The following is a 25,669-nucleotide window of genomic DNA, read 5'->3' as shown; positions in this document are numbered from 1 at the left end:
ATAAAAACAGAACATTTAGAAAGCAAAAATAGGAAAAGTATAGAAAAAAATGAGCTGCGGAAGACAATATGAATGTATTTATCATGAGTAGAGAAAGATGATGGTGGAAAGAGCAGTGTTATTTTAAGGAGCCCCACTGTGATGCTGATAATCACTCTCCATAGTCAAACTCTAGTTTTATTATATGGTTTTATACACCGTTTTCTCTTTCCTTCATGCTTTATCGCATACTCAACTACCTAATACTGTTAGTAATTACATATTCCAATGGCACACCAGTATAAATGATAAAATCTTTAACCAAAATTACCTTTGAACATCATAATAAAGTACAAATGATACAATTTTGAGTGATTGGACCACAATAACATTGAAGCAGTTGGGACACACTTAGGTAAAACATGAATTACCTTTTTTAGTTAGTAAAAAAAATAAACATATTCTGGGCCTTTAAGGCCTATAAAATCTAACACACAAACAGCGTACTTGGTGGCGTACTAGAGGCCGGCTCTAGGTGTAAGCAGGTTTGGCTTACAGAGCTACTTGAGTGATGCCATTTGCCACACTGTCACTAACTAGATCAAAGATGTCTTCTTAGCCAAAATTTCATGATTTTAGGCTTAAAACCCTATACCATGGATTAGTTCACTTTTATTGTCATCTGTATAGGGATTTACTAAAACCAGTTAAGTGCACTTATGTATGTAATTATCATGTAATTATAGGTTAATGTAAATAGCGTGACATACAATAAAACAACAAATGTTGACGGCAATTTTTTTTTAAGATAATGTGCAGACTACATTAGTTAATTGTGAATCAACAATTTCGACTTTAAATGGCTACAGAATTAGGTACAGCACCACCTACCCTGAGCTGTCTTAATGTAAGATTAAAATATCTGTGATTGCCAAAAAATATATACGGCTGTCATTTTACTTTTGGCCAGCAGGTGGCACTGCCTCCCACTGAACATCAGCATATCTCATAATTAAAGTTTGCTTTTATACCTTACAGCTTAGACCTAAAAATGGATTGCATTTCCTAACTTGTTTTGTCTCCCCCGCATACTCTTGTATAAATCTGGGTAAATTCTTTTTTTTGTTTGTTTTCAGATTCATATTTATTCAGGATAAGATTTTGTAAGCCATGGCCCCCAAAATGTTAATATTTAAGTTTTAGTTATCTAAGGTGTATGTGCTGCAAATCATTTCTTTTACCAATAATAATGAACATCATCTAACAATGTTTGACTAGTTCGTGGTGCGCCAACCTATTTTTAACTCTCTGCCAGTTTAATTATAATAATGCATTGTTCAATTCTTCCATAAGCACATAAAAAAACTTAGGTGTTACATATATATGTATACATATATATATATATATATATATATATATATATATATATATATATCTTATAGAGCTATACAGTAATTCCCAGGGCCTATTATGCACATGTATTAAAAAAAGTTGAAGAAAAAGATATAGAAAATCAGATTAAGTACAGAGAAAGATGCAGGTCTATTGAAAAGTAAGCAATTACTTACAGTTGGCATTGTCTATTTCCAAATATATTGTCAATAGTGTATTTTGTATCCTCTATTTTATTTTGTGACACCCACTGTTTAATGTTCCATGCCTTATGAGGAGAGCAAATTCTTTGTTTCATTTTTCAATGCTTAGCTGCTGTCCTATACGCATTCCTGGGAGCTTGTGAGCTCCGGCTACCCAGAGCCTACCCTTGAGGAACGCAGCCAGGACTGCCCACTGACCTCAATGGGCAGTTCTGCTAACAATGGTGGTGTTCCTGCTGATGTCAGTGGGTGTTCCCGCTGACATCGCAGGAAACACCCCCATTTAAAGGGGAAATAGGAAGGGAGTGGGACGTGTCAATACCCCGCTCCCACGACCAGGAGGATTTGGGTGTTGACCCAGAGAACTGGAGTCCCGGAGTTCCCTGGGTCGACCCCTAGAGTTTCTAGGTATGCCTATATTTTTTAGCTCTACTCTGTTTAATTATATATATAAACGTCATGTACTATGTGGACAGTGGTAGAAATGATCATAGATTGTAAACTCGCAAGCGCAGGGCCGTCTTCTCCTTCAGTACCAGTATAATATTGTAACTATCCCCTACTGTAACAGTGCTACGGAATCTGCTGGCGCTATAAAAAAAAAAAATGTAATGGAATAGTTATTCAAATCTCCGCAGCTGTGTGTGAGAGTGACCTCATGCAGAGCAGGAGTGATTTTAATATAGCCATCCAGTATATGTTGTTTATAAGCATAGGAGAAATAGTGGGGCAAATTGTTCCTCAAATTCAGCACGGGGGTAAATGTTCCTATAGTGGGGGTAGAGTGAGGGTACAGAATATATACCTGCACGCAAGAGTATACCTAAGTCTTCCACTGATGTTTGCTGAGGCCTTAAAAGTCTATGAACGCTAAACTTCTAAAACTACCTTTGAACTATCTTCTCTAAAGCCAATATAGGAATATCAATTTTTTTGTTGTTTTGGTAAACCTTTGGTTGTTCTAGATAAATAAAGTGGTAATTTGGAATTGGGGTTAGGGAAAATGGAAGAATACAAAGCATATCACTCATATGTAGCACATTAAACCCAAGCTAAGCACTTTTAAGTTTACTAAAACCAAAAGAGGTAAAAATTTAGGAAATACCAACGGTGGCACTCACAAAAACAACATGGATACTCTTACTATAGAATAGTGCTGTCATAAAAAATATAGTTTAAACTCTGTAATAACAGGGACAAGCTCAATATTTAAGAATGGTCCTTCAAGGATACACAGTAAACATGAGCAGGGCATTTTAAAATATTTTTCTGCATAAATGCTGCATTTTTTTACGAACTGCCACAAATTATTGGCAATGCTTTTCAATGTCTGCAAACATCAAACGACCCCCAAAAAATTATCCTTAACCATTTAAGTGCCATTGGGGTGTGCAATCCAGTGTAGCAGGCATCAATACTGGTACCGCCAGATTTTTTAATGTACACTGCAGTCAATAACCCATCCGAGAAAGAACATTATTACACAGTGTTAGAATAAGGCGATGTGCTGATATATCTAATAAAAAGGTGGCTGATTTTACAGGAGTTTAGTCCATTTTATATTCGGTCTTCACTGCTCACTTATTTCTGTTGCTCTTCTAAATTTTCTCTTCTAAACCCTGAGATGAATGCAAACAATGCATATAGAAGCACATATCTCACGCGTGATACAGCTTAATTAAGACACCGTTATTGGTATGTTGCTAAATGTAGCTATATTGTTAGTTGCCTAGTCAAACAAGCAAGCAAAACCTGTAATGCGGCTAACGCTTGCGTTTTACATTTTTGACGCAAAGTAGGGTGATATACTAAGTTACTGATGTGTAACTAAGGCATCGTTCACTAATAAGAAAGAGTCTTAGTGAAGCTCTTGAGTGTTAGCTTGCGAGTAGGGCTCTCTTTACCTAATGGATCGGTTTGTCTTGGTCTGTCGGTTCTAGCTTATCATACGCTTTGAATATATGTATTATAAGAACAGCTGCGGACTTTATGGCGCTATATAAACAATAGATAAAAACCTCCCCATTAAAACTGGATGATATAACTTCTAATTCTACGCTACAGGACTGTCTTAAAACCAGCGCTTCCCAATGGGATGCCTTTCTTTATGCTCCACAATGGTTAGAGCTGCTATAATACACAATAAGCATGGAATTCCATACACCATGGGATATTCAATTAAATGTCTACCACATAGTCTACGGCTATCCACCCCCAGTATATGGACCTGTGAAAGAAATTGGTGAAGTATTATAACATGCGTTATGATGTTAATTTTCCAGATCTGATTTATGGGCACCGGGAGATTTTAAGTCTTCTGAAAATGATAAATGCTGTAGCTCAGGCTTAATAACATTATTCACTTTGAACAACCATGAGTGCAACATATATTTTCCCAAATCCATAAACCAGAACTGGTAGTACACCTTAGCTTCAAATCTAACCTAGCATTTAACACATACAAAGAAACATGAAAACATGGAATTTGACGGCAGATAAAGAACCATTTGGCCCATCTAGTCTGCCCATTTTTGCTGCTGTAAAGACTCAGACCTTAATCGGTCCTTGGGTTTGTCTGACAGCAAAATAGCTCTTTGTAACCACTGTATTTTAAACATATCAGATCACATGAATGAAAGGCTGATGATTAAAGGTGCATTTTTTGGCATTAGAAAAGCTATTCCATGTACTGCTCAATGCCCAAACGCTTCCTAGGAATAATTATTTCAGTAAAATGTTGCCTCTTTTTTAGGGATTACTTATAATGTGGCACAAAAGCAAGCATGGGGTTGTTGCCCTAGAAACTGAAAAAAGCTTTTTCTGGTGCTGTTTCCCTGTGATTAAATCTTCAGAAAAAAATAATAATTAAAAAACAGATCTGCTAAGGTTTGTTTGCCTGTGCAATTTATATTTTGTCTAAGTGTAACGGTGCCTTTCATATCGATATATTAATAATGATCAAACTTTTTCCATCTAGTTGTGTTACAATTGCACACTGTAAGCTTTTTGAGAGCTAAAGGCTTCTTACCTATGATGAATTTCTGCAAAATATTACTTTTAAATCAGATTAACCCCTCCATGATCAATGATGTACAAGGTATGTCATGAAAAGACATCACTAGAGGACCAATGTCGTACCTGGTACTTCATGTGTTAAAAACAGTCCCATGTCGTTGATCGCAGGGTCACCACTGCACTCTAACTGGAGAGGTCGGTCTACGGTCTACTTCTACAGCCAATCACATGCAGCAATACAGTTAAATGACAAGGGCCGTGCTTGTAAGCATTGCTTTTGTCTCTGTTCTCTGACTTTCTCCTTCTTACTGTGAACGTGACCTGGAGGGAGAAAACAGGTGAAGTAGAAGTGATTCCCAAGGTTTAAAAAAAAAAATAAAAAAAAAATAATATTTTTTTTAACGTTATTTCTTTACCTGACCTGAAGGGGTTAATTTTTTACATAGGGTTAGGTTTAGAGTTAGGAAGGGGTTAAAATAATAACCTAAAAATTAGAAGCCCAAAAAAAAATACAATTTAAATTATAGGAATTTAGGGTGGTTTTTAAATCAGGGCACGTTAATGTATACATATTATTTTGGTATATTTTTTTCCATTTATACCAGCAGTAAAACCGTTAATAAATAGTGTTTTATTAATAATTTCAATTTCATTTCTTACATATCCTACGTATATATAGATAGGACTTACAGAGCCCTTTCTGTGCCACAAAATTATATATAATGTGGGTATAGAAAAATGTGGGTGAGAAAATAACAGTTGAAGAAAAACACACAAAAAAATGCTCTGGTCCTGCAGAGTATAACGGCTCTGGCCCTTAATGGGTTAATATGGTAAAATAACTTTATTGATCAAAACAAAAATGCATAATTAGTGACGGTTTTGTTGGATTTGTGTACAGATGGGGATAGAAGGAAGGCACACAATGCAATATTTAATTTTTCCTGCCCTGCTTTATATAAGAACCTATTTCTCTCGCTGCATTTATTTGATTTTCAATTTTTTCCTTTCCGCCGTGTTAGACGTAACCCCCCCCCCAAAAAAAAAGTTATGGGTAACTGCAATATAATAGATTGCAAGCTCTTGGGACTATCTAGGGCACTTCTTCAGGTACTACCACATTTCCTTCATACAAAACACACATTTTCTCCCTCTCACACAATTCAATTTAACTCCTTCTGCCGAATAACTTTAGAAGTAAATGCACTCTCTTCATTCCTCATGTCATTTCTTTCCTGTCTCTTGCAATTGCATTATCCTCTCATCAGCACACCAAAGCTGCTGTCAATCATCGGCCCCTCTTATCCAATAAGGCTGCAGTCCTGTCAGATTGAGCCCGCCTCCAGGAGGTGCAGCTGCCCGGAGAGGAGGGGGGAGAAGCTCCGGGAGGAGGGGGAAGTGGAGCAGCTAAAACCCAATAGAGTTGAATGATTGAACTTTCTTTTTTAGTTTCTGCAGCTCTGTAGCCTGTATCCCGCTTCCCACACAGCCAGTCAGGCACAGGGGGAGCTTCAGCACCAATCTCATCCTCTGACTGAACACCTGAAGAAGATGGGGCTGAAAGATCATGGCTGGTCTTTGACCCTTTTCTTGTGGATTATGTTGCTGTGGGGCAGCTTTGCTGTTACCAAGTCAGCTGCATCTGCTGCTGCTTCTTCTGCTCGCAAACAGGACGAGACTCTCTCCATGCTCAGTGTTTACAGAGCAAGATGCACGTCAAGGTGCCTGAGTCTGCACATCACTCGCATCTCAGCCTTCTTCAAGCACTTCCAGGTACATTAGCCTCCGATACAGCCCGTCCGCGGGTTCGAGTACCCCCTCAGCCCCCTGCCTGTGCCATCATTTCTCACTCGCATGAATGTTATTGCATTATCGGGGTCCTACAGACAAGCATTACTTGTAGGTCCGAGTACCCCCCCAACCCCCTGCCTGTGCTATCATTTCTCACATTAATTTTACTCAATTATCTGCGTCCTAGAGACGTGCATAACTTGTTGGTTCGAGTACACGCTCAACCCCCTGCCTGTGCCATAATTTCTTACTCACATTAATGTTATTGAAATATCGGTCCCAGAGATAAGCATAACTTCAAGGTTCGAGTACCCCCTCAACCCCCTGCCCGTGCCATCATTTCCCACTCACATTAATGTTATTGCATTATCTGGGTCCAAGGGACAAGCATAACTTGTAGGTTCGAGTACCCCCTCAACCTTCTAACGGTGCCATCATTGCCCATTCCTATTCATTTTACTGAATGATTTCCGTTCTAGAGACAAGCAAAACTGGTGGGTTCGGGTATCCCCTCAACCCCCTGACTGTGCCATCATTTCTCACTCATATTGAGTTAATTGAATTATTTGCGTCCCAGAGACAATCATAACGTGTGTGTTCGATTCCCCCTGACTGCTCCATCATTTCTCCCCCCTTGTTCATTTAATTTAAATTATGTGCATCATGGAGACAAATTCCACTCCTACTGAATAGGCTGAAGATACACCCACCTGCTATGGATTTCTGTTAACTTTCAAAGGCAAGTGCCTTGGAATAGTATCCACATCTACTGCATCCTTATGATTAGAAGTCATAATGCCAACTTAAGGGTCTAGGTTTGGCACTTGTCTACCCACTTTATTTTATAAAAAAAAGGCTATATATATATATATATATATATATATATATATATATATATATATATATATATATATATATATATATATTACGTTTTTTAATTGTAATCAATAGAGACTGCAACCCAGCCTAGGTAATAAGTTAGGTGATTTATGAAAGGCGTTTATGAAGATAATACGCATGTTGAGTTTGTAGTTTTGCTGCTGAATCTATTGTTTCTGAATATGCTTTCCAAATATTATTACGGTATTGTTCCTGATTATTATGATTCAAAACAAATGTATCATTTGCTTGCTTAAAACTAGTTACGGTGGTAGAAACCTTCTCTTGTTTGTGGGTTGTTGGATGTTCTGCATGAGACTCAAGACTGCATAAGCTATATAGATCCTGAAGTATACATTACCCTCCACTGAACCTGTCCCTAGTGATCTAGATGGCAACAGTCATGTTTAAGAATCTTAATGCTGACTACTAATCAAATTGTTAATAAATGTCTCAAAATGCATTATGCTTTTCCTTTGTCATTTGACAATGTGACGTCATAGTGTTGTCTCGTTACGTATGCGCTGACGTTAAACCTTTTGCGTTGTTTTGTGTTAAAAACTATGAGTCTGATTCTACATTGATAAAGTAACAAGCTTAACTTTTACAGAGTCATGTGACACTCTTTACATTACATTATAGCGCTGTTACAATAAGGGGGGGGGCAGTGAAAATACACGACAATTTAAAGCATGCTGTTACAAAAGGAGAAGAGGACGCTGCTCTTGTGAGCTGACAATCCATTTACTAGGATGGTTAGGTAGAACAGCTTTGTAAAATTTGTAAAAGGTTTCATGGATTTTTTCCCACTAAAAACAGCCCAATTTTATTTAATTCATTATTTCTATTTATTTATTTCTTTTTAAACCAGACTGTAGAAAATAAAATACATTTGTAAAAAATAAAATACATTTAGAAAAAAAATGTTTTTAATTTAAATATATGTCTACGAATAGAACAGTATGAAATACGCTATTTTATTGGCAGACTGTTTTCATAGAATTATTTACATGGCGGTTTTATGACACCTGTTGGCTTTTTACAGTGACAAATGCCACCTCTGTGGTCAGCCTGAGCATACTGCAGTCATAAAAAAAGAGGAGATTGCCCTACTGATTATAGGTTTGTTTAAAGGCATCTCTAGCTGCAAGCATATAATTGGTAAACCAGCTCTGATTTTAATCTCAAGGCTGTATTTTATTCTACACAATATATGTGCCGACCTATTAGCCTGTGGTATCCATATAATTATCGTACGACCCTTGGGGTAACCAACTTCTTAAAACTGTCTTCAATTGTCACTTCTAGCCACGTTATATACGTTATATACCTGTGTATTCACTTTGCCAATAACATAGCTTTGGTTTTTCTGGCTGGCTGTCAGGTAGTATATGAACCACACATGTCTTTAACATATCTTAAAAGGAGGCAAACTTCAATTATCTGCTCACAAAATGACGTGTATTATGAAATATGACATTTTCTATGATTTTCTTTGTAATCTGAAACAAGATCTAGGCCTGCTTTTCATTTAAGAACAGATCCCTTTCAAAACATTGGTAATAATGCTTACTTTAACCCATGAGACTGCATTGCCAGACAGTTATCTATTCATGAAAGGGATTGCTTAGCGCTGGAAGCTGTGTAGGAGGTATTCTTTTTTTTTTTTTTTTCTTTATAGTATATTTGCAAATCTGAAACAGGCACATGCTTGTCAGCAGAGATTTCTGAATTGTTTTCTTTTTTTTTTAAACGTATAAGGACAATTTCAGAGACCTGTCAATCATTCATAATCATGCTTTTTCAACAAAAAAAAAACAACAAATACAACAAAAACCTGTCACCATATTTTCACATAGAACCCCGAATTAAGATAATTATGTTGCCTTTTGATAATATCAGGAAAAAATAACCATTATGATAAAAAAAAAATGAAATTACCGGTAGATCTCAATTTTTTTTTTACAAGTATTTAGTACCCATATGAACCATTTTTTTACATTTCATGGTTGGAATTCTAATAAAACTAGTTCTGCTTGTTAAATGACTTCATAATTTAAACCTCTATTTGCTTACTTGGCATAGCAAGCACTTCTATACTGCTTTAAAGACTATTCTTTAAACACTACAAGTTCATTTTTAATGTTAAAGTGAGAGTGAAGGACCATGTAGACCCAAGCTCTATTTGTCCTCCAACCGTAATTGTTATCAGTCTTCCAATATCAGCATTTCCGCGCTTTTGTAATTCAATGTTAAACCAATACTGGATAGATAAGAATGTGTAACATTGAGTTTCATTTTCTTCTGTCAAGACTAGTGGTTTTATTACTTTAGCTGATGGCTATTCATTTTGTGGCACTTTGGAGAACAAATAATGGACTGGATTCAACGTAATTGAATAGCAATTCTTGCATATATTGCATTGGGGGGAAAAAACCCCAAAACATTTGGTCTAGGGTCTGGAGTATTATTGAGTTATTTAGGGTAATTTTATCCACAGCATTGAATGTATAAGTGCTGTGTATAAATGTTGACTAGTAGCCACTTGGCATGATTGCATAGTATGATACTTCAGTATAGGGCATTAGCTTGATGTGAAGATACATGGATTAGTAATCACAAGTTTGGGTTATATATAATATATATTATAATATATTCATATTCAGCTAATTAACTTCATAAGCAAAATAATTATGTTGCAAAAGAAACTTGATTTTAATTATAGCTTAGCAGTACAATTAGGTATATGTGTAGCCTTGATTGAAACAATTGCTTTCTATCATTCTGGGACTCCTTGGGGTATAGTCGAGCGTTAAAAAAGATTGTGCGTCAGTGTCAGAACTACCAAGTATTGGTTGACTAAATTGGCTCAAGCTATTAAGCCGACTACTTAGTACGTGTATAATTGCCCCTGTCATAGAGCAGAAGAAGAAGAAGAGCTCAGATTTACTCCCTTAGACCCACAACTTTGTGGAACTGTGTTGTTCGTTAATGTGACGCACAAACGTTGTTGGCTTGGCAAGGATGTGACGATCCTGATGTGACCTTAAGTGCTTAATGCATTAAGCGCCCAACCAGAATATGAAACCTTTTCTTTTTATAATGCTGCTTACAGAAAATACAGCTGTGTTGGGGTTTTACAGTGTACAGCTGTTGTGTGTATGTTCACTATTGTGACATAGCTTTCAAGTCACCAGCATGTAAAGTACTGGCTCGCATTTTTTGGGGGGAAAAGACCATTTGTTTGTAACCATTTGGCCACTTAGTATATCTGATACGTGGATGTAGAGCTCGCTAACTCAAATTACCTTTTTTTTTGCAATCCTAATAGTCTTAAATAAATTGTAGCTCATAAGTAGAAAGACATAGTGGGATCTATCTAATGGAAGAAGCTCAATTCCCGTTTGTAAGGTTAAATACATTAATACGAGTTGGTAATGAAGATTTTTTTAGGCAAACAATGCACTAAAATGGTACAGAGAACGGAAGCTTAGCTTCGGTAAATGACTGGACGTTGAAAGTTAATTTATGTATGATGTATAGTAAATACACCAATTTAACAAGAGAGAACGATCAGGAGTCCATAGAGAGTTCAGATACAGAAAGAACTAAAGCTAAGAACTAAGCCTAGGGAATAATAGGTATAATAATAAAAAAGGAGACCCATAATATAGAAAAACATATTTACTTAAAATATATATGTATATAACAGTTTTATTGTCTAAAATTTGGAAAGCCGTGCATTCTCTTCTGTCTCATATATCCAATTAACCTTATGTTTTGCTTCGTTTGACCTTTTTCCACTTAGACAAAACAATGATTGAACTCTCAAGTACGTTAAGCAAATGAAATCTAGCAAACCTGGCATTTTTGCCCGTCCTCTAAAGGAAGGAAAACATACAAACATAAAACACCACCAAAACTATTAGGACCAGTTTTCAGTTTCTATGGCAACAGCGTATTAGCGCCTGCATTTGTGTCACATGACAAATGTTCCCGGCAAAAATGATCAATGAAGCAAATTATTTATGGGAAATGTTGGGACACAGCGCTAGCAATTATGTTTCTAATGCTACATTTTGTTACACTTGTTTCCATTCAGCGGAATAGATGGACCAGCGCTTTTAATGCCCTGACAGACTCATGGATTAAACAGTACTGGTTTGCTTTTCTCTCTCTGTACTTCTCAAATATCAATCTGTTACTGTGAACTAGATGAATTTTAAAGATGCTCTGTCACACAAATATCCATAACTGTGTTTACATACCACTGACATCAAATGAGATCATGACAGCTTTGTGTTTGGATGATATAGTAGACTGTTATTGCAGTATGTCGTTTGTAATTCAATATCACACTAAACGTGTGTGTGTGTTCTATCTATCTATCTATCTATCTATCGATCCAACCATCCATCTATCCAACCATTCGTCTATCCAATCCATCTATCTATAAATTCAGCTTATTATTACATATAATTGGCTTTTTGTGTATCACAATTCGGTGGTCCGTATACATAGACGTGTACATAGACACATAGAATGCATACATTGGGACTGGGCTCCCCAATAATACGTCGGGATTTCTGTGTGCAGTCAGGCTCCGGCGGAAGTTTTTTGCAAATCCATCTGGTATAGGATATGTCTCATATTTTTCATATTTGGTTGGGCTTTGTGCTTGGAAAGTTCAGTTACCCAAGTGCACATGGACACAAGCTGGACCTTGTAAGGACAGATGCCCATTTGGACACATATATACGTAGCATTTAAGTTCTAGCATTAGAGCCCCAGTGAAATCATTAAGTAAGTGAGCTTGTCGATGAGTATTCCGCGTGTATAGAGGAAGAACGAGGCAGACACCGTCTCTTTGATCTAGTCAGCTGCTTGCCTGTTGTGGCATGCTGTACAACTAAGGCAAACAGTAAGGGCTTTACACTGAATGGATTGTACACAAACACACGCACCAGGAGTGGAATTGAAATTGACTTTGCTTATTTGCTGAAATACCTACTGATTTAACTTAAAAGAGTATTTGGAAAGCTATTCCAAACAAGTAAAATCAATAGCCCATTTTTCACTCGGGTTTAGGGAACGTATTTAATAAAAGCTTTTCTTTTTCAACACTTTCATTTAATGTAGTGGAGGATGCTCTGCATCAATAGCTATTCTGTCACCAGAATAGAAGCTTTAATCTTGCTGCTTGTTCCTTTGACTGTTCCTGATGTATTAAACAGTGTATCTTTCAATCACTTTAATGCATAATTGTTTAACTTGCTGTTCCCCATTTGATTTTTAGAAAACAAATTTTGGTTTCTGAGACTCCAATGTAGTCTTATAAAGAAAAAACAATCTACTTATGAATATTAAACAATAATAATTAATCATATAGTACATATGCCAAATTATATAAAGTTCCACTGATCACAAGGTATTATTTATACATACAACATATGTGAAAACGTTTCTCATTATGCCTGGAAGTAAGAACAGAGAAAACTAATGAAAATGTAGAATTTTTTTGCATGAATTGTTGTTGTCTTTAACATTCTTTACCATATATGTTCATTGGTTATATGATTTCTGATATCTTATTGCCTTAAATGCCCCTTTGGCACAAATACTGTAGATGTTCTTCGATAACAAAAACACACATATAGCTTAATAATTATGGCTAATACTGGTTCGGATTTTGGAAGAACAGCATTTGAAAGTTAGTGGACCATGGGTAGGACTGGCTATTGTAAAAAGGCCTCCTAGTTGACATAGTCTTGTAGAAACATAAGCTCTAAATAGGAAAATATCCTTATATTATGTAGAAAAAGCAGTTGTCGGTTTCACATACAATAGTCCATGGGTCACTTTAATAAGGTAGACATCTGTGATCACTCGCGTAGGGTTGTCCCATGAGATTTTGTTATCTCCTCTCCCAAATCTCTTTTGTAAAAATCCCCTGTAATTGACATGGATGGACACAGTACCCATGTAGGTTGCATCCTAGTAGGTTCTCCCGATTGGTTTTTCCATAGGCTTAAACCGCATCTAGGAATATAGCACTATCGGTGAAGAACATAGAACCTGTCCTTAGCTCTATCATTTTTCTAGCTATAAGGTTTTTTTTTGTTGGTTTTTTTTATGGAAGAGTGGGTTGAATGTGTAAAGAATTTTTCTGTCGATAATTAGTCTAGATAAGTGAAAAGTATACAACACATTATGTATTATCTCAAAATCAGACAGCCACAGCTAATGACCCGATGACCTTAGTCATTTGATATGAGAACTGTATTGACTTTTCAATTGATTATTTCCTTTAAGCATTTATTTTTTTTAACAGATGATAAATGATAGCGGGGTCATATCGACCTTGCCCAATTATGTCACAGCCAGTCTATGTCAGAAACTAAGGATTTCCAAGGAACTCCATGTCAGAGAATTCTCCTATATGAACAAACATATTCAGTACAATATGGCCATGTAACAGCTGAACAAGCCATCTCCAGTACTATAACAAATAAACATTGCTATAAATCATCCGCTTGTCATTAGTTTTAATATGTTGACTGAGGTACAGTAGATATTTGCAATAACTTGCGTGCAAACACACTTTCCCGCACGTTGTATAGTAAATTAGGTATTCGGCTTTAACGAGAACTAATACATTGGACAAGGTTCAAATCAATATTGCACATTTTGGGAATTATATAAGTAATTTTTCATTTTCTGTCCCTACGTCAGGGTGGTTCTATATACACACTGTGTCAACACTGAACAAAATAAAATCTCATTATTGCAAAGTACAGCCAAGGGGCGTCATTTCATAATCCAGATGTTTTTATTGTACTGGAATTGAGTTTTGAGTTCCACATAAGGTCATCATTCTTGTCTGTAAAGTAATGAATTATTTACGCTGTGTACAAATTAATTTTGCCATATATTCTTTTTTTCTTTATGTTACAATGCGTATGTTTTATGCCCCTGAGTTAGTTATTTTTGTAGATGGAAATGAAAAAATGAAAAAAAAAAAATCTGTTATGTAAATGTACATGGCCTAAAGGGAAAACGTTTGCAGAAAAGTATCCGTTTATTATTTCTTCTACAAAAGTGTAATGTCCTCCTCTTCCCATTTTGTGTTTAATGGGTATGTATGTACTTGCAGTCTTCTAGTATGTATTAATTAAATCAGAAAAGTAAATACATTGGAGGTGTCCATGTATCCTTGATATTAGTATGATATTATAGGGGGTTGGGGGTAGGAGGACAGTTGGGCAGGGAGTCTACATTGGCTAAATATTACAGCCTTGGAGAAAGGGGAGAATGATCCAGAGATCTTGACAAGCAACGCTTCATGTGTCAAACCCGGAGAGTTCCCAGGTATCCCAATAATATTACTTGAACAGTGTTCTTCTATCATTCTATGTATCTGGATATTATACTATAACTGTGATAGCCAACATTATCTCAAGCTGGGATTGCGCCCAATGACTGGCTTTGCCCAGCTTGTGAAAGATAAAAAAGCCAAGCTGGCACAAACTCCTCTTCTTGTTCAATATCTATTTCTCTACATTTCCATATTGTGCAAGGGAGTCTGGCTCGGCTCCTGCAAGGCTTGATAAACTAAGCCTGGGGTCAGGATTTGTCCTAGCTGGATCGTCTACTTCTATGTTATACTTGAAGTTAAAACAGACCCTGCACCTTTTCCAGCTAGTCAGATGATTTTATACGGTAAGGGCGCATAGCAGGTTTAATGTGCCTGCTTGTTGTAAACACAGAATTCATCACAGTTTACAAAGTCCCCAGTGATTTTAGTGCATACTATTGGCAGCAAACATTTCTTTTCATGTAGAAATACATGCGCTATCTTAAATAATGCAGAGCAGAGTCAGCACGCCTCTGAACTAATCCTCAGTTGAAAACATTAACTTCAAAGCGAAATCTAAATAACTCTCTGTAGATTGCAGGTTTAACTGAACTGTGGTATATTTGCAATATTGCATATACTAGCTTTAACGTGTGCTATACTGTTTTCAAAATGATTATAATATAAAATTATATAACATAAGGACCAGAGGTTAACGCTATCCTTAGGGGCTACAAAAACAAGATCCTTTCTTGGATAGTTCCTTAACATTTTGCATAGCCAACTAAGTTTGGTTTGGGGCCTTTTTTTAATTTAAATACAGATTTTCTTCTATTGATGTCTGTCATTTAGCTAAACGAGCTGTGTTTTGCATGATAAGTGCCTCTTGTTTAGTTTGCTGTTGGCTGGTACTCTAGGATGATGGCCAATAGTCTCTGTAGAGTGCAAAGCAGGTGTAGGCTTTGGGAACTGACAAATTAAGCATAATGGAACGGTTCTGTTAAAAAATTACATGACTGTTCTTTTAACTTTTAGCTTTTCATTGTAATACGTAGTTGTCCTTTTAAGTGTCATTGACCTGAGCTGCTTCAGTGCATCAGTGATCCCTATATATAAAAGGGCTACCTGTCCCTTTAATACTGTCCATGGGTTGCTTTGTGTTCCTTGTTAAATGCAACATCAGATATACTGTGATATTTCTATACACTCTGTATATTTTTCTTCGGTGTATGTTACTTACAGTACCTGATTCTGGCTCAATTACAGTATGGTACATGCTGGCTTGAGAGAAAAAAATCCCCCCAAAACTGCCTAATGTTTTAATTGCAGTGAATTTCCAGGAGAGACCGTACATTTTTGTTTGAAGTTTTTTGTTTCTACTCTGATGCAACAAACAAATCACTTTCATGTAAGATAAAAAGATTGGGTTCCTAATACCCTTAGGGTGCATTCTAAAGAGACCATCTGCCCTCCCCACCTTCAAGATGCCCAGACCACTGAGATCTCCACATCACCCTAGTTTTCTTGACCCAAGGAGTGCCTTTCCTTCTGTCATCCCCCCTTCAATCTCTTAATAGACGGTAAACTGGCAAGAGCAGGACCCTCTTCTCCTACTATGCACGTATAACCTAGCACTTAGTGTGCATATATAATATGAGATTGATAGATATATAATGTCAGAAAAAAATTCTTCCCGCTGTAGTGACAGTTTAATGATTGAAACGTGTGGGTTTCAAATGGTCCAGGTCACACTGCACTGCCATAGTAATTGGTGTGAAAGAGTGACCTTAGAGATTAGCAGATAGAGCTACTTGGAATGGTGAGCTAGACAGCTGGCTAACTTCTCAAATTTCCTGTAGCTTCTTCTAGGTGGAGTCACCAAAGTTCATTATTACTTTACCATATTACATGGGTAGGGAAGGTATGATGTTTGGTGAAATATGTTTTCAATGGAGTCGGCAGAGCTTTCTGAGCCGAGTTTGCCTGCTAAGAGTGTTACACTCACACATAAGACCTATTCTAGTGTCAGTAGTGGTTTAAGTCTGGGATGCTGGATTTAAGGTCAGGATTTTGGGGTATCCCATTATGAGCTCAATTAAACAAATTAAAATAGGTTCAATCACTTTTGCTCAAGCAACGTTATACAGAATTCCTGTTCCGTTTGTAATTCGATACTCTTAGATTAAACACAAGCATGGCTCACCTCTCTGGTGTTCAAAGGGTGGAATGACATTCAAGGAATATTAAATAGCAATGAATAACTAAAAAAAGCATTGGGTTGGTAAAAAATAAAATAAGAACATGATTTTTAAAAAAAACTCTGAATGTAATTAACACAACTAGTTTTATATTGATTAAATGAAGGAACAATTTAACATTATGGGCCTTTGAGTAAATGTATGCTTTTAGGTGCCCTTCTAGCTTTTCAAGTCGTATTCTTAACCTTAACCCCCCCCCCCATGAGCTGTTGTATAAGATCCCCAAGCACCCTTATCTCCCTCAGTTTTAATCACCCAGGCTCATAGTCCTATCCCTATAAAACTTTACTTGCCTCCTCTTTCTACAGCGCAATAAGTTTATGGGTATGGTACACATGGCAACTATAGATTGAATGCTACAGCTACCCGATTTGTGATCAACCCAGAGTCAGCCTGTATGTGCCCTCAGTAGTGTTCTCATGGACAGAGGCTGGTGGTTCCATGTACAAGCTGCTTTGGGTCCTACTTGGCTGTCCTTTTTGCCCTTACCACTCACACTGCTACTATAGCACATACTGCAGCACTCTTTACCAACCACACTAAACCATAACAGGAGCGTTACCATCTCACTTCTTACCAGTCTTGTGGGTAACAAATTGTGTATTTTCTAGACTCTCAACTCGGTCCTCTCGTGGACAGCTGCTTAGACCAATCACTGGTTTATTCTTATCTCCTTAATGTGCACATTGGAGGTCTGTGCTAGGCTACTGTACAAATACCTCAATGAAGGCTCACTTAAGGCTCTCCGCTAGGATCGTAGGGAACCTTCTACTGATCAGGGAAAATACAATATGTGAAATAGTTTTTCATAGATGGGTCGACACTGCTAGCATGTTTGTGTGCATGCTGGTGTTTTATGCATAACTTGATCAAGAAGTAAGTCAACAAAACCAGATGAGGAGCCGGGAGAATGGAAGCCTTTTTGAAACACCTGCTTTCTGTATTATACTGTATTCTACATGGTTTAGTAGCTATATGAATACCATATTGGAATGTACCTGTTATCAAAAATCCTTTAGGGGTAAGGGCCCCTAAACATTCAGAGCTGGCTCTGAGAAGAACAAATGGATAACTTAGTACTGTTTTTTTAATAATGTAATTTTTATTGCCATATAAGAAAAAAAGCCATCAGCATGAAAGTTGGGGAAACTGAGTGTAGAAGAAATATTTCAACATCCATAACCCCCCCCCCCGTTTATTATCTCCTTGAGCCCCCATCTCTCTGATTAAAATTCCCCTCTGTTCCCTCGGCAAGGCTCACCTTCCTACTCTCCCCACCACCCTTCTATAACCCAGGATTTTGCAGTAGGAACTATGATAACATACAAAGACTGACCCCAATATTCTGGAGGACAAACCAGTTGGATTGGGCCCCCTCCCATCTGCCCTGTTGTAATGGGCCATATTTACTGTTAACTCTTCCCAAGTCCCATCTTCTACTACCCACCTATTCTCAATCCTGTATTTTCATCATAGTATACTTAATATACCCTTTGAGTTGGGTACATCTGGGTGATAAGAACAAAAACAGTGATTGCTGATACATGGGTAACCCTCATTTGGCCCCTGAAGAAACCATGTGTTCTTGGGTCCTGCCTTATAATTCTCTGTAAAGATGGTCCTCATAACATTTATTGATGTGAGGTGATGAAAAAATATTGCCAACATATAGAATTTAGCTTCGACAGGAAGGAAGTGCCTGGGATTAGGTGGCAAACTTCGGTTTAATATCAGGAAATGTGTTTCCGAGCAATCTCATGAGAATACATCAAGCGATTGATCTGCCCTCCACATACGAGAAATGCTTAATCAAGGCTTTAGTATACACATCATTGTGTACAAACAGTGCCCTGTTTGTTGTGACATTATGCCACCTGTTCTAGTGTTGCTTTTTAAACGAGTTAAAAAATCCAGAGGGAAAAGGCAACACTAGCAAAAAATTACAAAGCATAAGTGGGTACTTTTACACCACAGGCTGTGGACTCCATATTTAGGTGGCAAGTATCAGCTGATTGAGCAAAGGAAAGATATGTGATCCTGGAGTCACCGATCTTAGAGTTCCCCTCTGCCAAGACCCTTCTCATTAGGAAATGTATGATGACCTCTGTGAGTTGAGAAAAACAAGCAGCGGGGGGTCTCGAAAAGTGTTCCATCGCCAGGCCGGTGGCTCTGAGCTACAAGATCTTCGCCGGTAGTCCCTTTCAACTAATTAAGTTACTGTGCAGCAGATCTCACGCCTTACAACTTAATTCCTAGAGAGTGAGATCAGTACCAGATGTTATGCTTTTAGATTTGTGTGATAATATTATTGTTCCAAATAATTACTACTCAAAGTTGTGAAACTGTAAAAAAAAAAGTGCGTAAGCCAAGGATCTCAATGTAGCATTTAGGCACGTTTCTAAATTCTTAAGAAACAAGAATAAAGTAGTGACATCACAGGTCTAATAATTTTATTCTGTTTTCCGTACGCGCACTTCCAGGAGCTAAATCAAATCCACGTTGACCTACATACGCACATACATTTAACACTGAATGTTATGGTTTGCGACCTCATCTCCTGCCTAAACAAACTGAGAAGCTTTACATTTCTAACAATGCACGAGTAGATTATAGAACGTTTATACTCCAAATGACTTAGTGTGGAAAGTGCTTCAATAATTATGACACTGACAGTGTGACAGTGAAATCTTTCTCTATATTTTGTATCTGTATATTTGCTAGCAAATTGGCTAGCGCTATGCATTGGCTAAATTTAACCCCTAAAAATCTCTACCATATAATTAAGCGATGATCATAACTGCTTTCAAAATTTGTGGAGAAAGCAATCAAATGCCTGTGTGTAATTATATGGAATATTAATTCACTGAATGCCAGGAAGATAAATTACAAATTCTAATTCTTTTTATTTCCCCTATAGAGTAAATGCTTGGGTTTTTTTTTTGGGTCTTAATTTGAAATGCTGGATTTACCTCATATTTATACATTCTGTGAATATTAAATAATCTATATATATTATTGATCGTAGGTCTCAGGGGCATAGGTAAGGACTCTAATATTCCAATAGCGTTAAAGCCATCAATGTGACTTGTGGAACATTTGGGTGGCTGACTACCTTATATTAATGGATTCCAGAAAGAATAATAATTTTTTTTACCGGTATGGTTACATTTGTAAAGTATTTAAATATATAGACATTAATGCAGCCTTGTACTCTTTTACCTTATTTAAATGCTAGGAATCTATGTACATTTTCAGAAGACTCTCGACTCGTGCACATAGATGGATTAAAAAGGTACATATCATAGAATAAACGATCAATTCCAATTAATTATTAAAGTAGCACTGTGGATAAGAAAAGCATGCTAACACTCTGATTTTTGGTTCAAAATGAAGGTAGAGTGTTAAGGTTGTCCAAGAGACTGGAAACACCCGTGTACCAATTCTACTCACAGACTAGCTGATGGTAGAACATGTCATGGTTTCACATAGTCAAACCATTATTTGCGTTCCCTGACGTGTTGCGCAAATAAGACTTAGCAGATCTCTCATTTTTATAATTCCTCTGAAAGTTTAATCAAATAAAAGCAACACAGAAATGTTATCATTTTTTCTTTTTTTTTTATGGGTAAACCTGTCCTTGCTAGCTTTTGTGTAACATGGCAACTTTATAAGTGAAGCAACATTTTAGATGATTAACCCCTTAAGGACTTAAACCTTGAGCTTGGTCGTAAAGGGGTTAAAAAAATATTTGCAGGAAGGGTTTAGACTCTCAACAGTACTGGGAAATACATTTGTACTTTTGCAGTTAATTGAAAAAAAAAAAGATATTAAAATCAGCAGAGCTGGTGGAACAGAACTCCTTTTAAATTGCTTGTAGGTCAATATTCTCACTTTTATTATCCAAGCTGGTGAGAGTGGATTGGATTCGGCAACACCTGATGGAGGCACCTACCTGCGTGATATAGTGAACTCGTTCCTTGGACATATGCATAAGGACATAAACAAGTTAAACTATTTAAAATGTCATTTACATCTTTTATTTGTTGGAATATAGCTTTTTTTGGTCGTGATTTTAAGGGATATAAAACACATGGTTAATTCCATTTTTTTTTATTATACATTACATTGATTCTCCTACTTTTACCCTTCATTTATATTACAACATTAGGAAACAGATTTAAAGTATGCATAATTCTTTCTCCAAGGGTAAAATTGAGCACAGACAATTAGTAAGTCAAAGCATTCATTTAGTAATTAAATCACTGTCCTACTGGTGACTATTGGTAAATCAATTAATTAGAGAGTATGGAAAATCCATAATAATTTGATTTTTCTTTTACACTGCTGTAAAAAGCCAGCAACTGAAATGACTTTTATAGAAATGTTATGGACACAACTGAAAACATCTGAACTTGTAGGGCTGGGCTTTTTTTTTTGGAAATTGTATGAAATCTTGGTTTATGAGATTCTACAGAGACCCCGTCCCCTGAAACCAAAATAAATAAATGAAGTAAATCCAGTATTAGTTATTAAATCCATTTTTTTTCAGTATCGCTTTCTTGGTGTGTTTTTTGTCAATATACATATTTATGTTACTATGACAAGTTTCTAAAATAAACTGCTATTGATTCATTTCTGGATCCGCTCAGTAATTCCTGGGTGAGTTCAGGTCATGGTGACATCACTGGTGACATCATACCATGTAACATCGGTAACATGTCTGTAACATTTCTCAGCACTATATTTTCAAAATCTAAAGCTAAACTGATATCGGTAAGTTGAAGATGAAGAACCTAGACTTTGTATTATTAAAGTTGGGATTGTTTTTTTGTTTTAATCAACACTTTGGCATCACAACCAAGGCATTTGTGGCAATCAGGAGGTTAACTTGAAGTGCTTTGTTTATACAATAACTTGTTTTTCACTTTCACTTTTTTCTTTTTTTTTTTAATATAATGCAAAAAAAAAAACTAAGAAGCTTTTATTGTTTTTGGTTGATCTAGTAGAGCACTCAAAGGCATTTAATCTCCGCTTGTCAGCTGATTCCCAAAACATTCTTCAGATAAAAGGCTCTTTTTGGCTGCATAAGCCAATTACAGCACTACTTTGCAAACACTTACTATAAAAAAACAGTCCTTATTGGCTTTTCCAGGCTGGTGTGACTGATCTTCCTGTGTTTATAAAAGTCTTTAACTGTGCTTCAAAATTGTCCTGCACTGGGTGGGATCAAACATGGCAGTAGGTCACCTCAAAACAAGGTAGAAAAAGGCACCATCTATGGTAGATTTATGTGAAGGGATAAAGTGCGGCCATAGGGTTATGGAAACAGATAAGGTCAAAGAAGCACACAAAGGACTCAATGGGAATGTCAGGAAGAATAAGCATTTTAAATTGGACCATAAAAAGGAAAAGACCTTTGGGGTTGGAGGTCACCTGGCAAAAATTTGGGACAGAAAGGGGGCAACTGTGGAATTTTTAAGAGTTTATACAAACAATTCTTTCTCCTGCTTATTTCTAGCAAACATTTTGATATTTTTTATATTGTTATACAATGTTTATGTTTGTGTCTTCATTATTTAATCAGCAGTTTTTTTAACCCCTTAAGGACAATGGGCGGTCCCTAAACCCATTGAAAACAATGCTTTTGAGCCCATACATGTACAGACATTGTCATTAAGGGGTTAAATTGCTTTCCTATTATTCACACTATCTATCTATCTATCTTTCTATATCCATTGGTGTAATCTTAGACTTTATGTGGGATAGACAAAAAGCTATCCTGAATACATCAGAAAAAATGGATAGGCTATATGGGGCAATATGGTTCTTATATGCCAGTAAATTCTGTGTTTCTAGATTTGCCGTAATTGATTTGAGTTTGACATGGTACATGTACTGTATGAATGACATTTGTAACACATATGGGTGCTGTCTTTGCAATAGAAATAAGCTTTGTGCGTCTTATCTTAATGTACTTTTTTTGTTGTGAGATCGCTATCTAGTGTCAACTGCTTTTTTGCTGTCAGTTGACGGTCTTTATAAAATCCTAGATGCGATGATGGGTCTTCACTTTAACTCGTGTGACTGCAGAATAGTTCCTTCTCAAATCCCTGCGGTTAAGGGTATCTTTTTATAGTACATCTGCATTAGGCAAGTGTCAGACAATGTGTTGATGCTCTGTAGAATTTTTCCATGTGAGCATCATTAGATAGGAATGTACTTTGAAGGCGACATCATTGCTTGCTAATAAAATGCTGTCAGCATGATAAACCCTAACGAGATTTGGTGCAAATAATGATTTGTTTAATATTGTGGGTTATATAAAATGACAAAATATTGTTATTTTATGATTTTATGTAACATATTTAAGTATCTAATATTGACCACCGTAATATGCTACCAACATTTCATATTCTTTGCAGAAAGATTTTTAATATTCCAGATAGATGATCTGATAATCTTATAATTACATATATTTGATGTCTTTTTTGCCAACTAAAGGAACAGCCAACTAGAAATGCATATTATTATTATTAGTTATTGTTTTATATAGCGCCGTCATATTCTGCAGTGCTGTACAATAGGTAATCAGGACATAACAAGTAGTACATACTATAACAATTTGACTTACGGTAACAAGAGGTAAGGAGGGTCCTGCTCAAACAAGCTTGCGATGTTGAACCTATATGAAATTATATCAAGTTATATTCATATTGTAATCCTTAAAGTGACGAGATAATAGTTGCCACCTTGTTTAGTGAAACACTTAATGTTCATTGCCTCCTACAAGATTATGGCCCTCTGGGACCACGCTTGACACCTTTCTTAATTGCCCATCCCAGTGTCTCTAGAAGGCACTTAGACCTTAATAACATGGAAAATACCCTTAGAGGTGAGGGTGGTATATGCCAACACAGCAGGTTTTGTGTGTTTTCTCAAATAATGATCTAAATAAGTGTCGGAATTGGTGGATCTGTCAAACAAACCATCCTCTAAATATGGGATTAGCGTAGTTGTTCTGACTGCAGTTTACATGTCAGTCATAATATTATGAACTAGGGAGGAAGGGAACTGTTCAAAAACATCACATATGCCGCGAAGGACCTACAACCCTTAATGAATAGTAGGAAATGATTAAACGTGATTGGCCCATCACAAAGCAGAAGCTATATGTCCCAAATTTGGCAAAACTTTTAAAATGACCCAAGTTAATATCTGTCCTTAAAATAGACCAGGAATACATGCAAATGATGAAAAGAAATAACACTGCTATATCTACGATCTAGCAAACGTTAACATAGGTAAGGAACATCTGGCCCTGCTCACAGGAGTCTTACTGGGGTTTGCCCTTCTTAATGCATAGTTAATGGTATTTAATCTCACTGATATACTTGCAACTAGGTTTTTTTTTTAATTCTTTTTTAAACGGCATCAATCTGGGAATGTGTTTAGGGAGCCTAAAGGAGGATTTAACCTGTGTGGCCTTTTGTTGGGGTACACTGTTGGTGGGAGTATTTACTATGTGATATGTTCTGATTTCCATTAAAGCATCCTTCTGATAAGGGTATACATGGTAAATTCTATAGCAAACGGACACAAGGGCCAAATTACATGCTCCTTTTGGAGGGTGGTCCTGTTACGCAAAGGTCTGTTTTTAAGAGCAAGCCTGTGGTAAGGCACTATTTTGTTAGACACATTATACTATGTCCTTGATGTTTGCTTCTCCCCCGCGGAGAACTATTTAAGAGCAAATTTTCAAATTACCATGATTCGTTCTTTCCTGCCGCTGTGGTCTGACCATTCACAACGCTGACTTATAAATCCACAAAGCCAAGGATTAAAAATGCACGTGGGTGTTTTGTGGCAATGACCAGCATTTCATTCATTCACAGCAAATGTTTTAAAAATCTGCTAATGTGCAGTTGAAAGGACTGTACTTTTTGATATTTATTTAAAACCACACGCATAGCCACATTACAAATTGAAAGCTATTAATATAACAATTTTTCTAATACAAGTTAATTTCTTAAAAATTATATGTTCTGCGTATCATGACATCCAGATTTTGTCATAGTTTTGCCCTATCCTAAACTAATTAAAAAGTCAGTTATCCATTTTAATATTTGATATTTTTCCCCAATTCAGTAAAAACAACACATGCCGAATTTCTGAAGTAGAGATAGCATCATAGAAAGAATGCTAAATACATAACAGTTTTAAGTGAATGTATTAGAGTATTACCATTTTTGTTATTCTTTAATGTTATTTACAAGCATTGACATTACTGATGGTAAATGATCATGGTACATTTCAGTTGAACAAATTTGTCTGGAGTCCAGCAAAAACATTTAGTTAAGTTTGGGGTTGGCAATGACTGACCACGAAAGTAGGCCAAGAGCATTACAAGTGCACTAATCTCTTTTTGACTATTAGGCTATTGGCCTGTAGCAACCAAGCCCTGCCAACTTCTGTTCAGCTATGCTGGTGCTTCATCTACATAATACTTGAATAAAAACTCACTTTACAGATGTTACTAGATTGCAAATGGCTTGTATTATGACATTTCTTTATGCTAATTCCTTATTTTAAACAGCCATGATACACGTGCATTCATGTATGAGCAAAGAACATTGATGAAATGTGACATTTAACGCTTTATCTTGGTCTTTCTGGCTTGCGTATTAACCATACAAACTGTAGAAATGAATGGGGATACATGTGTATATCATTTACTCTTATGGTGGAAAAGGATATATTTGGGGGAAACCAATTATTACCCCACATATATCCTATTTCCC

At 36.5% G+C, this 25,669-nt stretch overlaps 1 protein-coding gene across 1 annotated transcript in view; it reads left to right on the top strand.

The window, feature by feature from the left end:
* Window positions 1–6,140: 6,140 nt before the first annotated feature.
* Window positions 6,141–25,669, top strand: part of LOC149280149 (anosmin-1-like) — an 80,006-nt gene continuing 60,477 nt past the window's right edge. Inside the window, exon 1 of the mRNA XM_089500769.1 lies at window positions 6,141–6,362. Within this exon, the coding sequence (XP_089356895.1) occupies window positions 6,141–6,362 (222 nt within the window). The remainder of the gene's footprint in view (window positions 6,363–25,669) is intronic.

This window comes from Sceloporus occidentalis, unplaced genomic scaffold (assembly GCF_023333645.1).
Source record: "Sceloporus occidentalis isolate IW3139 unplaced genomic scaffold, rSceOcc1.0.p SCAF_159, whole genome shotgun sequence".
NCBI lineage: Eukaryota > Metazoa > Chordata > Lepidosauria > Squamata > Phrynosomatidae > Sceloporus > Sceloporus occidentalis.
The sequence above is the reverse complement of the archived record's forward strand: the minus strand, read 5'-3'. Positions and strand labels throughout refer to the sequence as shown.